Below are 22,668 nucleotides of genomic sequence, written 5' to 3' on the forward strand. Positions count from 1 at the left end.
ATAGTAACCGTTTCCTCAATCAGAACTCTAACACATCACCCAATGATGACAAACATCATGTGAACCTATTTCTTTCATAGAAACTAGGAAATCTAAGAGCTCAGAATAAATAGTTTGTGATGACTGTCTGCTTACTCCTTTTCCTGTGCCTAATCAGACAACAAAATAGTTAATTCATTTCATATATATATATATATATATATATATATATATATATATATATATATATATGTAATACGTGTGTGTGTGTGTGTGTGTGTGTGTGTGTGTGTGTGTGTGTGTGTGTGTGTGTGTGAAAAAAGTTAGAACTCAGCAGAGGGTTGTCTTTTAAATTCAGCTTTAATTTGAACTTTGTTTAAGGTTTTTTATAACATGCAGTAGAAGAATAAAAATGCAAAACAAATGTTTTGGTTAATCAAAAAGGTTTAAAAGTAAACACTTTTAGAGGAAATGTCAGGCACAGGGGGGCCTTGCAAAATTGACTCAAGAAAGAGGAGGGCCCCAGTGTAAAAAAGGTTGAGAACCCCTGAGCATAGATTAACATGGCAGAGGTAAAGCAGCTGCATCCTCCACCAAGTAATTACATCATATTATTATTACATAGTATAACATCATATTTGTTTCATTGCATCATACTGCATCGAATCGAAATCGGATTGCACTGCATCGTATTTAAACTTCATGTATATTTAATGTATCGTATCGTTGGCTATGCATCGAGATGCATATCGCATCGGCCTCAGTTATGGAGATGCACATCCCTAATAAACATGTGCAATATGTCTTCGTACAGATATTTTAAGGTTGATTATTATTTTTTTTTTCAGACTTGTTGGAGTCACGGTCATTGTTTCTTGTCAAGATCAGTCATTTCCCAGCACCCGCTTCATTCTTTCCAATAAGGTTCCAGTTCATATTCAGCTGCAAAAACACACACTTTGAATGATGCTGTCTATGGCTTCGGCAGCAAGGGACGCACATAGCTGACCACATCATTGAAGGAGAGCGGAATATAGCTAGGGACTTTTTCCCCAGGGAAACACACAAGCTGGGCACCCTGACGATTGATGTGCTCGTAGAGGACCCAGACACCACCTTTCACTTTGTGGGAGGAAGCGACGTTGCTGAAATCGATGTTGTGAAGATTGGTTTCTTCGTGCAGGATCACTTTCCTTCCTTGATAGTTGACGTGCTCAAACAACGTGATCTTAGGGTTTTCCAGGTCATCTGTGATCATCCTGAGAGAAGAAAACCTTCCTTTGTCTTCAAGGGTGGCGTACTCTCCTTCCTCAAACAACCGCTGCTTTCCAGTGAAATTCTTCCCATAATATGCTACCCATGGTGCGCCGACGACTTTCACGGACGAGATGACATCATTGAAGCCAGGAGAGTAGCAAGCTTTTCAAAAGTGTGGGGGATGAATGTGGTTTGATTGTTAACAATAAAAATTATGAATGCAATGACAGAAGGGTACAAAAGGTATTAACATACAAGTTATAAAAAGCTTTCAATTTAAATGAGTAATAGTGATACTAGAGTGATACTAAAACACACTCAGAACACACTTGCAAGGCTTGCTAAAGATTTAGAATCAGACATGCTTAAATAATCTCAGGGAGAAATTAGTTTGTTACTCCAAATATACAGACAACATTTCATACAATCAGAACAAAAATATTAACTATGTGCATATATAAATGCAAGCAACAACAACAACAACTGACCAAATAATATATGACCAACTATATCTCATTTAAAAGAACCAGAAGTGCTCTTTCTGATCTCCTTACAAGAGACAAACAGTTATTTTATGCAATGCATGCCACACACATAACCGAGTTTAGCTAAGTTAGCTACTGAACACTGTCCCAATTAGCAATTGCCATTAGCCTAAAAAACGAAATATAATACACAAAACATTCGACATGTCAACAAAACATAAACAGAACATCTTCCCAAACATATATCAAGCTTATTTTAAAACCTCAAAAGCATAAAAATTCAATGTACCTGGAAAACGGAGATGTAAATAATCATAACAATAAGTTCCCGCCTCCTCTGCACGAGCGACCGATAAATCTAACACACCAAGACAGGCAAGACTTAAGGCAGAACAGCCAATCAGCAGCCGGTGTCATGTTTGAGAGGGAGGGGAGAGAAGAGCTGAAGCGAGCGTAGACACAGATCGGCCAGTAGTGATGTGAAGTTCGGCTCTTTTCAAAGATTCGGCTCCCAAATGGCTCTTTATTTAGTATCACTCTAGTATCACTCTCCCTTCTATTTTAGCCCAATTTATCAGTTGTGAATGTTTTGTGTATTGGTAAGCAACTTTTTAATTCCTTATTTTCATTAAAAAACATTGAATTGAATTTGAATTTAATTGAATTTCAATTTCAATCAACATCTCTGAAATACAGATGCTGCTGCTTTTTCGTTTTTCACTCATTTTTTCACTTTCTCCCAATGAAGCCCCGCCCCTACTTACGGCAGAAGATCCGGCTCTCCCCAACGGGAGTTGGCTCAAAGTTCTTTTAAGACAAGTCATGTCACTCAGCGGCCATTTTTGAAACGCCTCTCGGCCATCCAAATGCAGCTTCTATCTCTTTGAATGGGGAAACATCAAATTCTCCAAAACTGTTCACCAAACATACGATTAAATTTCATATTTGAAATCTCCAAAGAATTCCAACAAGAACTGCCTTAATAAATATAGTTCCTTGTGCTTTAATAGCGTAAAAAAAAAAGCTTATTTTTCTGGCTAGATGAGCCAGTGCGCATGCGCAGTACTGAACGCACATCTTAGAGCGCCGACTGTTTCTATAGCAACCAGGACTTCAAACTGCAGCTGCAGTGACGCGCTGACTTTACTAATCAACGATTGGCTCTTTCACTAAGAAGGCGGAGCTTCGCGGCCATGATGACCGTTGCATTTTTCCCCATTCAAAACTACACGAGTGACATGTCTTTGGTATTCTATAGTCTTTGGTCGCCTCTTCTCGTTCGCTACAAAGAATCGGATCTTAGAGCCGGCTCGTTCGCGAACGACACATTACTAGCGGCCAGAGAAACGGAGGAGCGAATGCAAAGGCGTTTATTCAAAACTGCGGGAAAACTGTAGAAAAAGTGTGGGTGTTGAACCCTCTCACCGCGAAAACGGGTGCGACGCCCCTTATTGAAGGCATTTTCTTCTAAGTTGTGGACATCATTCTTGAATTCAGCTGTTCTGCCCCTAAAGGCTTCTTCACTAAATATAATGATCTTGTTCATTTTGAATGATGACTGGAGGAGAGAGAGGCTGGAGAAGACAAGTGTTTCTGAAGGAGCTTCCTGCAGATCTGCTGGGAACAGAGAATGTGAGTGACTTGGTGCACAGAGTTGCCTTTTAAAGCACAAAACTACCAAAAAGGATGTTGACGAAGTTATGAAATATCTTATCCTCATACCCTTTTTCCAGTTAACCAGGTGGAGTCTCTCAAGAATATGAGTTTCTTTTCAATTTTCAATGAAAAACAAATGTCACTTTCTTTTTCCAAGTAATCTACAAAGAAATGTACAAAGAAAATTGGGTCAGTATTTCATCCCCCAAGATAAAAGCACAGTCATTTACAAGTAAGTTGCCATTGAAAAAATATATAATATAATAATATACTTTAAAGGAACACTCCACTCCCCCTGAGTTAATAAGTTGATTTTTACCGTTTTGAAATCCAATCAGCCTTTCTCCTGTTCTGGCGATATCACTTTTAGCATAGCTTAGCATAGATCATTGAATCCTATTAGACCAATAGCATCACGTTCAAAAATGACCAACGAGTTTCCATATTTGTTGTATTTTAAACTTGACTCTTCTGTAGTTATATCGTGTACTAAGACCGGTGGAAATGCAAAGCTGCGAGTTTCTAGGCTGATAAGATTAGGAACTATACTTCCATTCTGGCGTAATAGTCAAGGAAGTTTGCTGCCGTAATATGGCCGAAGCAGGCGGAGTATTATCAGAAATGAGTTCCCAGCTAGTTAAGCATTTGCACAGGAGCTGCGTGGTATTACTGCTCCTGCATCAGCCTTATTACGGCAGGAGACTTCCTTGACTATTACGCCGGAATGGGAGTGTAGTTCCTAATCTTATCGGCTTAGAAAATTGAAGCTTTGCATTTCCACCAGTCATAGTACACGATATAACTACAGAAGAGTCAAGTTTTAAATAGGACAAATTTGAACGCGATGCTATTGGTATAATAGGATTCAATGATCTATGCTAAGCTATGCTAAAAGTGATATCGCCAGAACAGGAGAACGGCTGATTGGATTTCAAAACGGTAAAATTCAACTTATTAACTCTGGGGAAATTGGAGAATGAGCAAATTTCCAAAAAAAGTGGAGTGTTCCTTTAAATGAACACATATTTTCTCCACGTAAGTACATTGTATTTGTAATTCATTTCAAATGTTTCACATTTTAAATTTAGAATAAATGCAATAAGTCAAAATTCTCAGTGATTTTTTTTAAACCACTTAAGTGGGACTTTTGTTTATAATAAACTAATAATTTAAACATCCAAAAATCTTTTTGTAAATCATGAAATAATCATATCATTAGTAAATGATTAATAACTATTTGAAATATACTACAAAAAAACTAGGTAACACTTTACAATAAGGTTCCATTGGTAAATGTTAATGTTAGTTAATAAAAATAGAGTTGTTCATTGTTAGCTCATGTTAATTCACAGTGCTTTAACTAATGTTAATAAACTAGGGCTGTCCCCGACTATGAATTTTCATAGTCGAATCAGAATTTTCGAATCTTTCTATAGTCGACCGATAGTCGAATCATCTAGGTGTCACGTGAGACAAAGGAGGTCTGGGTCCAAATGCAGGGGAAGGATATTTTAATCAAACAAAACACAAGTAAACATAAACCAAAAGGCCAACACGGCACAAACTGAACATAAACTGAAACACAAAATAACAAAATCAAGAACACGGTCAAAGGCTAGGGATTGCAGAACAAAACATAACACACAAGACAGAAGACAATGCAGACATGAAGCAGGAGAGAAATGTGAGAGTATTTAAAGACCGGATAATAGTGAACAGATGTGAGTAATCAGTGTTAACGACAAGGACAGGTGAATGTTATCAGAAGTGCAGTGTGAACGGCGACCTCAGGAGGCTGAGGGGAGACCCACAGCTCCGATCATGACAGTACCCCCTCCCCACGGAACGGCTCCCAGACGTTCCCTAAGTCTGGAGGGAGGAGGCACGGAGGAAGGCAAGTCAGGGGGAGGGATGGCGGGCCAGGCCCGTGTAACGGCGCGTCAGGCCCAATAGCGGACACCGCCACGTCAGGCACGGAGATAGCGGACGCCGCCGCGTCAGGCACGGAGACATCGGACGCCGCCGCGCCAGGCACGGAGATAGCGGACGCCGCCGCGCCAGGAAGGGAGTTAGCGGACGCCGCCGCGTCAGGCACGGAGATAGCGGACGCCGCCGCGCCAGGAAGGGAGTTAGCGGACGCCGCCGCGTCAGGCACGGAGATAGCGGACGCCGCCGCGTCAGGCACGGAGATAGCGGACGCCGCCGCGTCAGGCACGGAGATAGCGGACGCCGCCGCGTCAGGCACCGAGATAGCGGACGCTGCCGCGTCAGGCACCGAGATAGCGGACGCCGCCGCGTCAGGCACGGAGATAGCGGACGCCGCCGCGTCAGGCACGGAGATAGCGGACGCCGCCGCGTCAGGCACGGAGATAGCGGACGCCGCCGCGTCAGGAAGGGAGATAGCGGACGCCGCCGCGTCAGGCACGGAGATAGCGGACGCCGCCGCGTCAGGCACGGAGATAGCGGACGCCGCCGCGTCAGGCACGGAGATAGCGGACGCCGCCGCGTCAGGCACGGAGATAGCGGACGCCGCCGCGTCAGGAAGGGAGATAGCGGACGCCGCCGCGTCAGGCACGGAGATAGCGGACGCCGCCGCGTCAGGCACGGAGATAGCGGACGCCGCCGCGTCAGAAAGGGAGATAGCGGAAGCCGCCGCGTCAGGAACAGAAGGTGCGGTCACAGGAGCGGAGACAACGGACCCTTCCGCCTTCCCACCAAAAAGCCATTCCGCTCCAACCGCGAAGCGGGAACGCAGTCGCGCCGTTTCAGCCCTGCATGCTTCCATCTCGGCCAGTTGGAGGTATATCACCTCCTCGAATCGAGCGGCCGACGCCGCCTCAAAAGCCGCCGCCTCCTCAGTGAGAAAAAAAAATTACTCCCCGCTGGACCCATAGGTGATGTCTGCATTCTGTCACGTGAGACAAAGGAGGTCTGGGTCCAAATGCAGGGGAAGGATATTTTAATCAAACAAAACACAAGTAAACATAAACCAAAAGGCCAACACGGCACAAACTGAACATAAACTGAAACACAAAATAACAAAATCAAGAACACGGTCAAAGGCTAGGGATTGCAGAACAAAACATAACACACAAGACAGAAGACAATGCAGACATGAAGCAGGAGAGAAATGTGAGAGTATTTAAAGACCGGATAATAGTGAACAGATGTGAGTAATCAGTGTTAACGACAAGGACAGGTGAATGTTATCAGAAGTGCAGTGTGAACGGCGACCTCAGGAGGCTGAGGGGAGACCCACAGCTCCGATCATGACACTAGGCCAGGGGTTCTCAACCTTTTTTGCGCCGGGGCCCACCTCCTTCTCGGGTCAATTTCGCAAGGCCCTCCTATGCCTGACATTTTCTCATTTCATTTTTTTTTAAACCTTTTTTTAATAACCAAAACATTTTTTTTGCCTTATTCTACTGCATGTTATAAAAAAACTCAAACAAACAAACTTTAAATTAAAGCTGAATTTAAAAGAAAACCCTCTGCTCAGTTCTAACTTTTTAACATATATATACATATACAGGTTTAAAGCTCCTGTATTCTTTAATTCAGACATTCTTTACAACTTCAGAGTACTTTTTCTTAAGTAAGTGAACCTGCCAAACAGAACAACAGGGAGATGCCAAAATTCCACTCACTAAACCTGTCCATTTGAACTGGACTGACTGAATATCTACTGTTTGCATCCATTATAAAATATACATACAAATGAAAAATACAGCAAATCCATTCTGAATCTGTTGATGCTGGTGCTTATATGTGCATAAACACCACTGACCCTTTACAAGATCCACCTCTATGGGTGAGCATTCATAATAAAACACTCACAAGACATTCATTTTGACAACTATGCAAATATTTTGAAATTTCACACAAAAATATAAGGATCAGACCCCCGAAACCATGAATAGTTTGTGAATCAATAGCGGAATACCTTCACATTAGCACAAGGATTTGTTTCATGCAGCCAAGAGATGAAGTAGAGACCTGTTTTCCCACGGGGTATAGGTTACTTTTATGCGGGCTTTTGCTGGCGGGAGTGGGGGACAAAACATGAATGTGGCGGGCGGAGCCGGACGAAATAACATAGGGGAGAGCGGGGCACAACCTAACACTTTTTGAATTTCGCGGTTTATGTAAATCCACGTGGGGTTCAGAGTACAATTTTTTATCCACGTTATTTTCACACTTGTCTAGTACAAATATATCGCTTTGTTTCATATTTACAATGTATACGTTTTTCGTTATTTGCCTCAAAAGAAAGGAAGTGAAACGTGACAACATGCCCCGTAGGTGGGGTGTAACATCTGAGGGGCACATTGTAACACGACCATATGACAGCTTAAAATGTTATCTGATCGAATTAAATAAATATACACAACAAACTAAAATATTTTGTCAGTAAAATACATGTTAACTTTTTCAAATGAAGTAATGACGTTTTAAAAAAAAAAATAATAATCGAATTTTGGAGTTTGAAAATGAATACATCGCAACAATGCTTTGAACGGCTTTGATCGCAACACACAGCTGTGCAGTAGTTCAAAACAATGTGGACAGATAGATGAAACACATTTAGACATTCAGAAGAACACTCCACTCCTCCACACACAGCTCTCATAGAACACCAGACACATAAACCAGCCAAAATGCTTTACATGACTTGAAATAATAACTTCTGAACATTAAACATTGATTGTCAGCCTTTATTCACCTGTTTCTTGAGGTATCTTATCAAAATCCTTAGTAGTAAATCGTGTAAACTGCACCGCTAATGTCACAGAATAGCATAGTTTAATAACAGCGGGGAATATTGTAACACAGTGTTACATCTTTCCCCAGCTGCGCGACTGGAGTTTAAAACAGGTTAGTGTCTTCTGCTGGTTTGCGAAGCATTAATAAACCATCTAAACTGATAAATAACAAATTGGAGATTAAAATAATAGCAGATTTGTCTAATTTTAAATGAATATTAAAAACTGAAACGAAAAGTTTACTTCAGCCAGAAATGTACTTTTACTATGGTAAAATAAATATTCAGCGATATCTTCAAAAGGCTTTTGAATTCTGGCGCTCTTTTTTTCTCTGCATAGTGTTGCTATGGCAACTAGTAAACACCGTAAATTTGGTTATGCTAGCATGTGTGGAAATATTTAAACCACGTGTGTTACAATTAACCCCGCATTAGGTTGTGCCCCGCTCATCCCTACATTGATTTCTGCAGGAGCCGGCGGGCGCGGGACTAAAAAAATCCGTCCCTTGCAGAGTATGTGAGCGGAGCACGGAGTGGAGCGGTGTGATTCTGAATGGAGGGAGGAGCGGATTTTTTAAAAGTCGCGCTCCATCATGAGAACAATTCACGCCAACTGTCCGTAATATTACTGCATATTAAGCAAGAATTCACATGTTAAACATATTTAGCTTGATAGAGATGGATCACGCAAATCAGAAAGAATGTGAAGGTTATGATGACGGGCAGCAATAGACATGAGCGGTAAATTATAGTTCAAAAGGAATTAGTTTGTTCCTTCTAGATACTGAATATTTTTAGGTGAACAACACTTATTCACAAGCAATGCGAAGAGTGGAGCGGGAGCGGAAAATAATGAGCGGAGTGATTATTAAATGAGGGGAGCTATCTAATGACGCTTGCGTGCATCAGTTAGAAGTTTTGAGCCGCCGTTCAGTCTATATTTAACAGTGCGATGACTGCGCCGAGTCCAAAGCAATCCATCACAGAACACGAAAGAGGCGTGCTTTGATCATTTTAGGATAATATTTAAATTAATTTTTAGCCATCTCGCGGCCCACCTGGAGGATCACTGAGGCCCACTAGTGGGCCGCGGCCCACCGGTTGAGAATCCCTGATCTAGGCCTATGTGTGTGTGTGAATGGGTTGGGAGGGGCACGACACTATAGTCAGCAGGAGGGTAAAACAATTTTTTATTTTATTTTACACACTGCACACAGCAACAACTTTTAATAAAGCGACCAAAACTGCCTGCCAACTGACAGACAAACTTATTTAGGTTTAAATAAAAACACAGAACGCATCTTTTAGTTCTAAAAACGCGAGGCTCACAGCACTGCCTTTTTTACTAAGCAACGACCAAAACAGCTGTCCTGTCAGTCAAATCAAAGGATTATAGCGCGAACGCGCTAAAATCGTAGTTTTTTGCTGTTAAGTAAACTGTCATATTAGCAGAAACCCTAAATAATACAGCTCCTGGTTACCCACGATAGACACCAAAGGTTTCTCCTCCATTTCTTGCAGTCTCCGGACTTTTTAAGCGACGGTAAACTTTCGTCACCACAACAGAAGACCCGCCTCTCCATTCACTATCAAGGACCACGCCACAACTATGCATTTGACACTTTATTAATTAAGACGACATGAAGGAAATAGGAATAGAAAGGTCGTAAGGATTCTCTGAATTGGCTGATCGGGGAGTCTTGTCCAGGGAGACTCAGAGTGGGGGCTTCGTCTCTGTAGATCGTATGTAGAGTTATTAGAAGACCCCCAAAGATTTGATCGAGCTAATGTGGGCATGAGCTTGGAGGAGATCGTTAAGATTGTTATGGATATAGAGTCGGTATGCTTCGGACGACCTGTGACCCATAACTTGTATGGTTTCGTCCGAAACGCCTGCGCTGGCGGCAGTAGTGGCTGCTCCAATCCGGAAAGAATGTAAAGAGTAATGTTTAGGAGATATGCCAGAGATGCTAAGAAGCTTTTGGAAGTGCTTGTTAAACCAGGATCTTGTAGCCAATTTTCTGTTTTCTGTGAGAAAGAGAGGTTCTTCAGGGGAAGAATTATTGGCGTATCTGTAACGAACGTATTCCGAGAGCGGCTCATAAGGGCTGATGAAGGAGTTGAGACGAAAGATGTAAATAGGAAATGACTCTCCAAGTTGATCTGTTTTGCTTTTCTTGAGAGTGTAGATGAGTGAATCTGGGGTATGAGCGGAGATATCCGAGAGGCTGGGATGGACGGCAGGATTGAATACAGAAGTCGAAGGGGCTAGTTCTGAGCACCTCAGGAAGCCGAAGAATGCGAGGAGAAACATGCATTCTAATGTACGGTCTATCGTCGGGCTCATGTAGCCTGAGCGTAACGTATGAATACATTGGCTCAGAAGATCGGATGTTAATGGTAGGCGTCTAGCTATAGTGGCTGGTTCTTGTTTCCGAAGACCTTTAATGAGCATTAGAAACGTGGGAATGGGAAATTGAGCGGCATTGCTCACCAATTGCCAGTTTGTGGATGAAGTTGATTCCAGACAAATAAGTCTGAATAGTGGAGACTAGGGGTGGGACGATACAGGTAACTCACGATTCAATTCTGTGACGATATGTGGCCCACGATATCGATAATATCACGATTCGCGATATCTACGATATTCAATATATTGGAAGAAATTTCATCAACGATATATCACGATATATGTGACTGAAAAAGAAAAAAATACCCATAATAAGGAAATCTTAAGCATTTATTAATGACAACATTTTCAACACTGTGCAAAGAAATATGCATTTGCATAATAACTCACTGCCTCCTGGTCTTAAATGTAAACGCTGTACAGCTAGACAGATAAAAGTGCCTGAACATTAAAAAAACAACATAAACATTAACTAACATGTGTAAACCGTGATACTGAAACGTCAGTAGTAAGTTACTGTAAAGTGCTTTATGTTAACCTGGACAGTGGTCACATCAAGACATATTCTTCTTGAGGAACACTAACGCCTGTTTCACACATACTCCGTCTGCAGTGCGTATATAGTCCGTGTGCGATGCAGAAGCAGCACGGACTCGTTTTGCTTTCACACAGAACACGTTTTATAAACAACGTATTATTCAATGCACTTGCACACCGCTTCTGGGACGTACTGCCGGACAGCAACCGCGTGCAGTGTGAACGCTCTAATCCGTTAACATGGGTGCGGAAAAAAAATACTCAACGCATAAGCACTGCAGACGGAGTATGTGTGAAACAGGCGTAACTGATCAGCATGCTCAACTAGCGGGGGCGTCTTTGTTTGTTTTTCGTTATTTTCCGCCATTTTTCTCACTTCACTTTTTCTGCGCTTCTTCTCTGTTGTTGTTAGATAACTTGTGTTCTTCACTGGCCGCTGCTTCTGCCACTCTACCCCTATTTACTCGAACCACGCCCCCCGCGAACAGAATGGTAGATATTGGGTAGTGACAGTGACAACGGGTAAATTAATCATTTTGTGTTGTAATAAAATATCGATATTGGCCGTTAGTGTATCGATTATTTATTGCGACAGAGAGCACAACAATATATTGCAATATCGATTTTTTTTCCCACCCCTAGTGGAGACTCTGATTTTTAGATTGGAATGAGCATGCGTGACAAAGTTGCAGATGGACCAAACATCCATAAGAGGAAATGGAATTCGGTAAAAGGAGTGGTAAGCCTTAAAACAGTTCCAGCCGGTTAGGTATGCCGAGAGAGTACTATGGGCAAGGCCGTTGAGGATGGCTTCACGCAAAGCCTGTGAGAGGTCTTCTAGATTTGAATTTAGTTGAAGACGGTGGCAGAAAACGGTGGGACTGGCGTGGGATGGACCTCTGACTCTGGAGCCAAGATCCTGAACTTCTAAAAAGAAAGGCGAGACAAGGAATCAGCTATACTATTATGGTACCCCGGAATGTGAGCGGCTCGGATTAGGAACTGGTTTTGAGCAGATATTAGCGTCAGCCTGCGGACGAACTGCATGATAGCGGGAGAACGAGATCTGCCTTTATTTATGATGTCAACTACTGCTGAGTTGTCCGAGTGAATAAGTATGGTGTGTTTGGACCATTCATGCCCCCAAAGGATGGCTGCTATAATGACGGGATACATTTTGTGAAGAGCGGACGAGGGCGAGTCTGAATGCTGAACAAGATGGCTAAACTCAGGGGGCCATTTGGAAGCGAACCAACGGCCGTTGTAGTATCCGCCGAAGCCGGCGGATGGTGCTGCGTCTGTATACAGCTGAATGTCTTCTGGCTGTGTAACGTAGTCATTATAAAAGAAGGATATGCCGTTCCAAGAAGACAGGAATTGATGCCAGAGGCGCATTTCCATCTTACAGCCATCATCCAGGGTGACCTTATCGTGAAGGGAGGGGATTGTTGCTACTTTTGATAGTAGGTGGGAAAGAAAAGATTTCCCTTGGGGAATTATTCTGATGGCGTAGTTAAGGTGGCCTAGGAGGGATAATAGCTGTTGCTTTGTGCACCTATCTGCTAGAAGATAGTTTGAAAGGAGCAATGACATGCGTTGTAATTTCTCAAGAGGCAGAGATGCTTGGAAAGTGATGGAGTCTAGGGTGATGCCTAGAAACTCTATGGAAGTGCATGGCCCTAGAGTTTTCTCTTTTGAAAGAGGGACGCCCAGTTCAGAAAAGACTTTGACGAGAGTAGACAATCCTAAGTGAGGAGGTGTGGATGGAGGTGTAACGATAAGAAAGTCGTCGAGAAGGTGAAGGACATAGGTGTTACATGTCACCTGATGTTTTATGCCTTTTGCCTTTGTTTTGCACTGTTTGTCATTTGGTTTCTCCCTTCTGGTTTTCCCCGGTCTCTGTGTTGATTTGGTTTAGCCCTATGATTAGTCTTCGTTAGTGTCATCTGTATCACCTGTGTTTCTTGATTAGTTCCCCTTTATAAGTCTGTCTTTGAGTTTAGTCCTTTGTCGGTCATTTATAATGTTTACCTTGTGTGTGGATGTCTCTTGTTCATTTCAAGAAGTTAATTAAAGTCATTATTGTTGGAATCCTGCTTCCCGTCTCGTCAAACCAGCACGTCACGTAACAGAATGACCGACCAAAACCGTAGTGCTGAGGAACGGCTGTGGAGCTTGAGGCAGAGCGGTCGGGAGTTGGAGCGGTATGTAGAGGATTTCCTTGAGCTTTACCATCAGGTGAGCTGGTCCGACGCTTCCTTCGGCTTTGTGTTTCTGTTGGGGTTGGACGAAGAAACAATTCGTTGCGATCTCTCTGGTTATGATGTCCCGTTTGTCGAATTGGTCAATACCATTCTCTATTATAACTGCTCCAATTTTGAGATAGAACTAATAAAGAATGACAGTCCGATACAACGTCCAACCCCCTCAGAAACACATCCCATCGCACCAGCTCACCCAATGCCAAGAGCCTCTGCATACCGATCCAACAGTTCAGACCGCCTGCCTCACCCTGAACACCCAGCGATCCTCCAGAGCTCCATAGCCTTCCTCAGCCCAATACCGCTGGCCACAGTTCCTGATCTCCCGGCCGAGATGGCTGATGTTCCTGATTTCCCGGCCAAGATGGCCAGCGCTCCTGAGTTCCCGGCCGAGATGGCCCAAATTCCTGATTTCCCGGTCGAAATGGCTACAAATCCTGATCTCCCGGCCCAGATGGCCACAACTCCTGATTTCCCGGCCGAGATGGCCGAATTTCCTGATTTCCCGGCCGAGATGGCCGAATTTCCTGATTTCCCGGCTGAGATGGCCGAATTTCCTGATTTCCTGTCCGAAGAGGCCACAATTCCTGATTTCCTGGCCGAGATGGCCACAGCCCCTGATTTCCCGGCCCAAATGACGGCAGCTCCCGATCTCCCGGCCAAGATGGTCGATGCTTCGGAGTGCCCGGCCAAAGAGGACGATATAGACATTATGGATATGCCTCTGCCTATGGAGTTCACGGCCCCAATCCTCTCGCCAGAATCTCCACTGGTCCTGTTCTGCCGTCCAGAGTCTCAGCTGGTCCCGTCCAGTCTTCCAGAGCCTCCGCTGGCCCAGTCCAGCCTTCTAGAACCTTCGCTGGTTACGCCCAGCCTTCCTGAGCCTCCGCTGGTTACGTCCAGTCTTCCAGAGCCTCCGCTGGTTACGTCCAGTCTTCCAGAGCCTCTGCTGGCCCAGTCCAGCCTGCCAGAGTGTCCTCCAGTGACGGATCTTCCAGAGCTCCCGCCAGAGCCGACTCTTCCAGAGCTTCCTCTAGAACCCCCGTATGAACCAGCAAATTTCCCCAAGAAAATTTTGGGGGGGGGCTACAGGCCCTTAGCCAACGTGGCCTGGCCGAAGGTTGAGGCCAAGGCCACGAGGGCTGTCCTGCCATGGCCGCTTGAACTGTCTACACGGCCATGGTTTCCTGACCCACCATGGCTGCCTGAACTATCTACATGGTCATGGTCTCCTGACCCACCATGGCCACCCGAACTGTTTGTCCGGCCATGGCCTCCTGACCCACCATGGCTGCCTGAACTGTCTACATGGCCATGGTCTCCTGACCCACCATGGCCACCCGAACTGTCTGTCCGGCCATGGCCTCCTGACCCACCATGGCCACCCGAACTGTCTGTCCGGCCATGGCCTCCTGACCCACCATGGCCACCCGAACTGTCTGTCCGGCCATGGCCTCCTGACCCACCATGGCCACCCGAACTGTCTGTCCGGCCATGGCCTCCTGACCCACCATGGCCACCCGAACTGTCTGTCCGGCCATGGCCTCCTGACCCACCATGGCCACCTGAACTAACTGTCCGGCCTTGGCCACCTGACCCACCATGGCCACCTGAACTAACTGTCCGGCCTTGGCCACCTGACCCCCCTGACCTGCCCTGCATCCCTAATCCGCCCTGGAGGCTCTCCCCGCCTAGACTATCCTGGTTCCGTGTCGGCCTCCAGGGCGCCCGCCCTCCCTCCCCGGTGTTTCCGTCACGGCGCGAGACGCGCCTACCGGGAGGGGGAGGTAATGTTACATGTCACCTGATGTTTTATGCCTTTTGCCTTTGTTTTGCACTGTTTGTCATTTGGTTTCTCCCTTCTGGTTTTCCCCGGTCTCTGTGTTGATTTGGTTTAGCCCTATGATTAGTCTTCGTTAGTGTCATCTGTATCACCTGTGTTTCTTGATTAGTTCCCCTTTATAAGTCTGTCTTTGAGTTTAGTCCTTTGTCGGTCATTTATAATGTTTACCTTGTGTGTGGATGTCTCTTGTTCATTTCAAGAAGTTAATTAAAGTCATTATTGTTGGAATCCTGCTTCCCGTCTCGTCAAACCAGCACGTCACGTAACAATAGGAAAGTTTGTGATTATCGATGAGAATCCAACACAAGGCCTCTGAGAGGGAGTCGAAGATCTTGGGGCTGCTTTTACAGCCGAAAGTAAGGCGTACTGCGAAATAGTAAGCTCCTTTCCAGGATATCCCAAAAAAGCACCAGAAATCCGGATGGATGGGCATAACTTTGAAAGCACTGGTGATATCCGCTTTTGAGAGCCATGCTCCGTGGCCTGCCCTACAAATAAGAGTGATTGCTTGGTCGATGGATGCGTATTTCATGGAGAAGTCTGGGGCTGGAATGATGCTATTAATGCTGGGAATGGATGTTCCATGAGGGGAAGAAAGGTCGATTATTAATCTCTTTTTCCCAGAGTATTTTCTGGTGGCGATGCCGATGGGACTGATTCTAAATGGGGAAAAAGGAGGTGCTTTGAATGGGCCTATCATAAATCCTTCTTGGACTTCTTTTTCTATTAATGCGTCAACGATGTCTGGCTCCGAGAGAGCGGACTGAAGGTTGTGGGAGATGTGAGAAGTGTCTGGCTTTATTGCAATACCTGGATGAAAACCATTGTTGAATCCGCTAATAATGAAGTCTACAAACTCTCTGTCAGGGTGGTCTAATAAAACAGTGGCTAGGGCTTTTACCTTAACTGGTGTGCCGAGAAACTTTAGTAGTCATTCGGGTAGAGTGGTTGGGTTGTGAGGGCAGGAATTCCTAGCGTGGGCGCCGCCGCAGAAGGAGCAGACGTGTAAGAGTCTGCAGTTGGAAAGGGAACAGCCGAGATGGTTGAAATTATTGCATACCATTCTGCCTCCTTGGTATAGAATCGGCCGTCCTCTTTTATCTATACTTTTGGGAATTGGGACGTTGACTGTGGGATGTATGTCGAGGGGCTTAGGAATTATAGGAGGAGGTGGTGCTGCTGAAGACAATCTATTAAACACGGTTGGTTTGCGTGAAGAAGACGGCTGTGGGTTAAGGGAAGTGATGACTGTGCACATGGAGGCAGGGTGAGATGGGGCTCCACAAAGCTCGCAGGAGACTGAAGTACGGGCTGCAAAGATGCGACAATAAAGTTCGGCATCAAGGGTGCCCCAGTATGTCCCTTGGTTAAACTGCTGTAACCGACCTGCTGCTTGAGTGGTGAAAAGAACATGGTAGTTATAAAAGCCAGTCCCTCCAAAGCGTACAGCCATGTCTAGAATGATAGAAAGATAGTCGTCTAGCTCGGTCCTTCTGTCTGGATAGACTGAACAAATTATGTCTCTATAAATTGAGAAGGCGAGGGCTAATTCGGTAGGGGTGAGGTCTTTAGAACGAGAATTTATTGTGTGGCTAAGCTGCATGATGCCAAGGCTGGTTTGCAGTTCTCTGGGCTGACTGATATTTATGAGAGATGGCTGGAGAAGGTGGGCTAGATCTATGTAGTTACCGGAAAGGATTTGCAGGCGTAAGGCTGGAGAGACGGGGGATGGTCGAAGGACTGATGAAGCTGGCCGATGAGGAGGTATTGCAGTGGCCAGGGTATAATGGCTGCTGTTAAATTGCGTGATTTGGGGGTATTGGGGAGGGGAGGGGATAGGGTAGGTGGGGGAGGGATAAAGGGATAGATTAGATGGAAAAGCAGAAGGAATAGGAGGAGATTGAAAAGATCAGCTGGCAGGAAACATTCCAGGGTTCGCTGCGTTGAGGACTTGGTTTGCTGCGTAAGATCCAATGGCAGGAATAAATACGGGGTTTGCTGCATAAGATCCACTGGTGGGGATGATTCCGGAGTTTGCTGCATGAGGAACAAGGTTTGGGTTAGTTAGAGAAGAACCAGATGTAGCAGAAGCCGTTGTGTTGGTAACGGCTGAAGGAAGGGTAGAGGAATGGATGGTGGGATGGAAGGATGAATAAGTGTTAGGATTTGGGGATGGTTGTGAACATAAGGATGAGAAAAAGGATGAAATTATCTGGGATAATTCGAAGGTGGAAGGAGCCGTTGTTTGTGGCATTTGCGTTTGACTGCCACTGGGTGGCACAGATGCTGCTAGCTGAGGCCGTTGATGAGGCTGTGCGGTGGCGTCATGTGTAAGGAAGTAAGGATTCCTTGAGGAAACCCGATTTAAGGGTTCTGAGGTTGAAGGAACCATTGTTTGTGGCATTTGCGTCTGGTCGCCGCTAGATGGCGCAGATGCTACGTGCTGAGGGCGTTGACGAGTCTGGGCGATGACGTCACGAGTGACGCTAGGTGGGTTCCGTGGGAATACCGGAAGAGTTGAGCGTTCTGAGTTTACGTTTACAGGAGTGATCGTAGATGCTGTGTAAAGTTGAAATAGTCGTGATTTATTATCCGTGCAGCTGAAATGTATGCCCTTATCCTTAAGAGCGCGCTGGAGACGAGCCACGGTCCATTGCTTGATGTTACTCTCCCGTCCGGGAGACTTACCACGAGTGCGAGGACTGCCGGTGGATGGATGTTGGCTCTGATGGTGAGATGAGCAATCGCGACGGCTTCCGTGCCTGTGGGATCTATGGCGATCCCGGATAGAAGATCTTGTGTGCGGTGGAGAGCGTGATCGAGTCGGGGTTGGAGAAACCTCGGATAGTGAACTTGTGTGGGAACGCTCGCTTGTTTGGGGAATTTGAACGGCGGAACGCAGCCGACGCAGCCAATGCGGAAGGTTGACTGCGTGAGGAATGGCTGTGTGAGGATTGTTGAGAAGGTTTTCTGGGCAGAGGAGACTTATTTCCAAATAGGTCGTCGTCTGAGCCAGAGGGGTTGATCTGCAGCTCGGGATCCATGGTGAGGAATCGAACGAGAAACTGAGACAAACGGTTCAGAGAAGGTCAGTTCTGCATAAATAGCTGACGGGGAACAGACTGATTGGTTGAGGCGTGGCCCTGCTCCCGAACTTTAGTTAACTCTTTAACCTCATTTCATTCGATTGGACAATGGAAAAGAACGCGAATAACGATGGGCGTTTTTCCGCTCAGAGTTGATTTTTTTTTTTCAACTCCATGCGCTCAGAGCGCTCCTGCAAAAACGCGAGGTGCAGCAGGCGGCGGAAACGCGAGGCGCCGGGGGCACATAAACAGAGCGCAGAACGCTCACTGCCAACAGAAAACCATTCAAAAGAGGCGCCTCCAACAGCAAAAACGCGTTCGGTGTGATCGCCACCTAATCCCTGCCGTCAAGATGGTCCTCATCTCGTCATGGATCAGGGCAAGTGAAAATTAAATCTGTCACAGGGGTGGTTGTATTTATCCACAAACACGTTAAAAATATTTATTGAACGCTTCTTTCTTTTCACTTTTGTTTTTACTGCATTATAATAATCAAAGGCTGTATATAACTTAATATAACCGTACAAAACCAGTAGTTCTGAGTGCAATTAGACATTGAGCACCTCCATATTGCCAAAATGGTATGATGCTCGTTTCACCCGCGAAGATTCGACTGTGAGATCGGTGGTCGAATCAGGCTCCACATATCGATGCATCAAATCTTCGACTATTCGGGGACAGCCCTATAATAAACACAACTTTTTTAATGATGCATTAGTAAATGTTGAAATTAACACATTAAGGAAGACTAATAAATGCTGTAGAAGTATTGTTCATTCATAGTTCATAACTAAAGGAGTTAACGAATGAACCTTATTGTAAAGTGTTAACAAAAACGACAACATTTTTCTTTGCTTTAGCATTTTATCATGAAGTTTTGATATCCAGGAACGGTGTTGCCAGATTGGGCATGTTTCCATCCAACTGGGCTCCTTTTGATCAGGCTGGGCCAGAGAAAAAAAACATTGAGTGGTTGAACCAAATTTTGCCAGCATCTAGATTTTTTTATTCACCTTTTTGTTTGGTCAATGTTATCTTAATACATTTGAACACGTTAACTAGAAATTATCAACCCGTTCTCATCAATTTGCTTATAAATAACATGGCTTTACACTTTCCAATTGCGTGTAATATATACGCCAAAGTCCAATTTCGCGTGCATACGATACGCCAATCCTTCCCATTAACTTCTGTGGAGAGCAGATGCGTACAAATAGCACGCAGCATCTTCTACGGCAGTGACGTCACCAGCGAGGCTCGGTTTGCTCCGTTCACTTGATGCATATACACCTTCAAACAGGTAAGAAAGGCAACAATCTTTTCTTTTGTAATGAGATCATTTTTTTATTTTTATTTTGGTGCTTCTGCGTCATGTGTTAAAATGAAAGCGTGTGAGTTCAAATTAGTTAGTTTTACTGTGGTATTTGTAGTTGAAGCACAACAACCACAACATTTACCATGGTTTTACCTCAGTAACCATAGTTTTACTGTGGTATTTGTAGTTGAAGCAAAATTTAATTCACAAAGTAATTTTGAGTTAAAATATGTTGTTTTAACTTGTGTTACTGAGATTGGCACGAGTAATAGTATTACCCAAGGCGTATTAGTAATTCCTTATATTACCGCGTTACAGCAAAAAGTAATAAACTACTGTAATATTTTTACTTTTGTAATTCGTTACTCCCAACACTATATATGGGCGTTTCTTCAACTAGGTGCACTTTTAGCCTTGAGAATTTGAAGAAAAAAAATTTGTTCAAAAGTCACATAACAGTCTCATAAGTTTAAATAATTTGTCTAGTTTTAAGGTCTGTAAGAGGACAAACTTAGATTACAAGAGAAATAGTTAATATTTTACTTTTTATTTTTGACCTGCAATGAACAAATGTGCATCTCAATATACAGCTGTTATTTAAAAAATAGAATAACTTTGGTTTTTATATTAAGTAGAGCATGGTTCATAAATTGTGGATAATTTTTTAATGTGTGATAAGAACCTTTTAAATATTTTTAAAAAATGTGTGTGTGGTGGAAATGACATGGTGGTGGTGGAAATGACAGCGTATTGTGGAAATGACAAGAAATTAAGGTAAATATAGAAAAGATTGATCCCTATGCTGGAACATGACTGTTTCTGGATTGAAACATTTGCAGATCATGCAAATCTATTTTCACAATCCATAAAAATTGTACTTTGTAACCATAAATGTCATTTCCACCACAGAGGGCAGTGTGGTGGAAATGACTGTGGTGGAAATGACATTTCTGTAGTTTTTTGTGAAAAAATGGAAGATAGCTTCACTGACTGGCTTTGAATTATTACTTAGCATTTTGTGTATGTAAAATACTCTTATTTAACTTAAAATTTTTAGCTTTTTAATAACACCCTTGATGGTACAGTATGTGGTGGAAATGACGTAGAATAAATATATTCACTGATCAAGCAATATTTACTTTGATTTTTCTTCATTTGTTGTTGATGAAAATTTAAATTCCCTCCATGTCCAACATGTGCTCTGATGTCCCTGAACATTTCCATTGAAACCACCTAAAAAATCTTTCACACAAACTTTTTAAAGATACATTACAGTGCTGTGGTGGAAATGACACCAATACTGTGCGACAGCTATATTTTGTATAAAAAGAAATATTGATAGAGGTCTCACATTAAACACTATAATGTATTTTAATTATTTTACTAGTGCTTAATTCAGGTACATTAATAGTTACCAGATAAGTCATATTTTTAAACTCTATTATCATTGTTGAAGTTTAAAAGTCTGGGTGTGCGACAAGGAGAAAACACTGATTTTGACACCTATAAGAAGGTTGAAAAGTATGAAAAAATCATAATAGAAAGGTAGTAAAAAATTTTTAGGTTGGTTTTATTGTTAGCTTGACAAATAAAGAGGAATTTGTCCAAAATTGTATGTATTTTTAAAAATATGACCAAAGTACATAAAAGTGCCCATAGTCTAAGAATCACCCATATATATATATTAGGGATGCAACAATACAGTTAGTCCACGGTTCAATACGTACCTCGGTTTTTAACCACGGTTTTCGGTTCGGTTCGGTTCGGTTCTGATATCTTGCCACTTCATTGTGGGTTTTTTTGGAACAAATTAACAAAATACTCCTGTAAACATCTGCACACTAGATAAAGTGTGGTTTAGTATGTGTCAGTTTAATTTTTCTTTTGAGAGAGGTATAATTTTTTTGATTTTTACGCAAAATAGAATGGGTTTCATTCATACTGGATGCCAGAGGGCGCCCTTGTGCATAAAAAAAACATGTGATATGCATCAAAGAAGTAGCGCTAATAACGTTCCGTTCCAGCTTCTCTAATATGGATAAAAGCATCGCTATTGCTGTAACTTATTAAAAACAAGAAATAACGGTAAACGTTTTGAATGATGAAATCTAAGGACAATAAACACTCGTCTGCAATAATATATGGTTTATCTGTGTTCTTCAAGCCATCTCGGGTATTTTCATAAGCCATTGCTATTCGACATACATTGAATATGAGTTTAGAATTTAGCATCTGCCTCATTCTGTGATGAGAATCCACATCAGATCACAACATAAGGAAGTTATTTCAAACACTCGACTGATGTTGTGAATTAAAAACAAGTTATAATGTTTTTGTGACTTGTTTTTATAACTTTTGTTGGACAACAGGTTTAGAAAGGCTTATCATTGCATGTCATTAGAATGGAAGATGCTCTGCGTGTTGCGTTATTTTTTTTCAAAGAGGGGACGCGTTTTCTCATTTCAGCACATGAAATCGTAGGCAAACATACAGCAAATTCCAAGAGAAAAAAAAGGAAGATATTTAGATGCAAAACCGAAAAACCGCAATTCACAAGCGCGTATTGAACCGTGGATGTCGTACCGAACGGTTCAATATTATATTGAGTATTGTGACATCCCTAATATGAAATGAATATGAAATGAAGGTTACATGTAAGGTTCTTATGTCGATTTCCTGAACCTCTTATTTCAATTTTGAACTGCATATTATCTACATATAGAGATCGTATAGACGTACAGATATGGTCCTAACGCAATATAGCCTGCATGATCTGCAAATCGTTGTTGGGATGTTTAGCCAGATTAATCTTATTTTCGCTATCCATTTAACTCGAGTAACTATCCACCTGTAAAGTGGAAGTGGGTTATTCCAAAAAAGTTTTGTTTGTATTTATTATTCACAATATATGGGATAAAAAGGATTTCTAGGGAATGAAAATGATTACCGTATAGATCTGGCATCTTGTGCTCATCTGCTAAATGAATAAATGTTAATGTAGAAAAATCAAACCTGAACAGATCCGGAAGCTGAAGATTTCTGCAAGATGATGTATAACAGGTGTGTCTTGTTCTCTT

The 22,668-nt window shown here is 43.2% G+C and overlaps 1 protein-coding gene across 2 annotated transcripts; it reads right to left on the bottom strand.

Moving 5' to 3' along the window:
• Nucleotides 1-320: 320 nt before the first annotated feature.
• Nucleotides 321-22,668, bottom strand: LOC141333559 (epidermal differentiation-specific protein-like). Of its 2 annotated transcripts, none has more exons than XM_073838599.1 (4): nucleotides 22,604-22,668; nucleotides 3,444-3,538; nucleotides 3,147-3,335; nucleotides 321-1,398 (listed from the first exon to the last, which is right to left on the bottom strand). In XM_073838599.1, the coding sequence occupies exons 3-4, from the start codon at nucleotides 3,265-3,267 to the stop codon at nucleotides 953-955; spliced, it is 567 nt and encodes a 188-aa protein (XP_073694700.1). In that variant the 5' UTR covers nucleotides 3,268-3,335; nucleotides 3,444-3,538; nucleotides 22,604-22,668; the 3' UTR covers nucleotides 321-952. The 2 variants fall into 2 exon arrangements, with proteins under 2 accessions (XP_073694700.1, XP_073694701.1); XM_073838600.1 differs by having other exon boundaries at nucleotides 3,147-3,338.

Source organism: Garra rufa, chromosome 4 (assembly GCF_049309525.1).
Source record: "Garra rufa chromosome 4, GarRuf1.0, whole genome shotgun sequence".
NCBI lineage: Eukaryota > Metazoa > Chordata > Actinopteri > Cypriniformes > Cyprinidae > Garra > Garra rufa.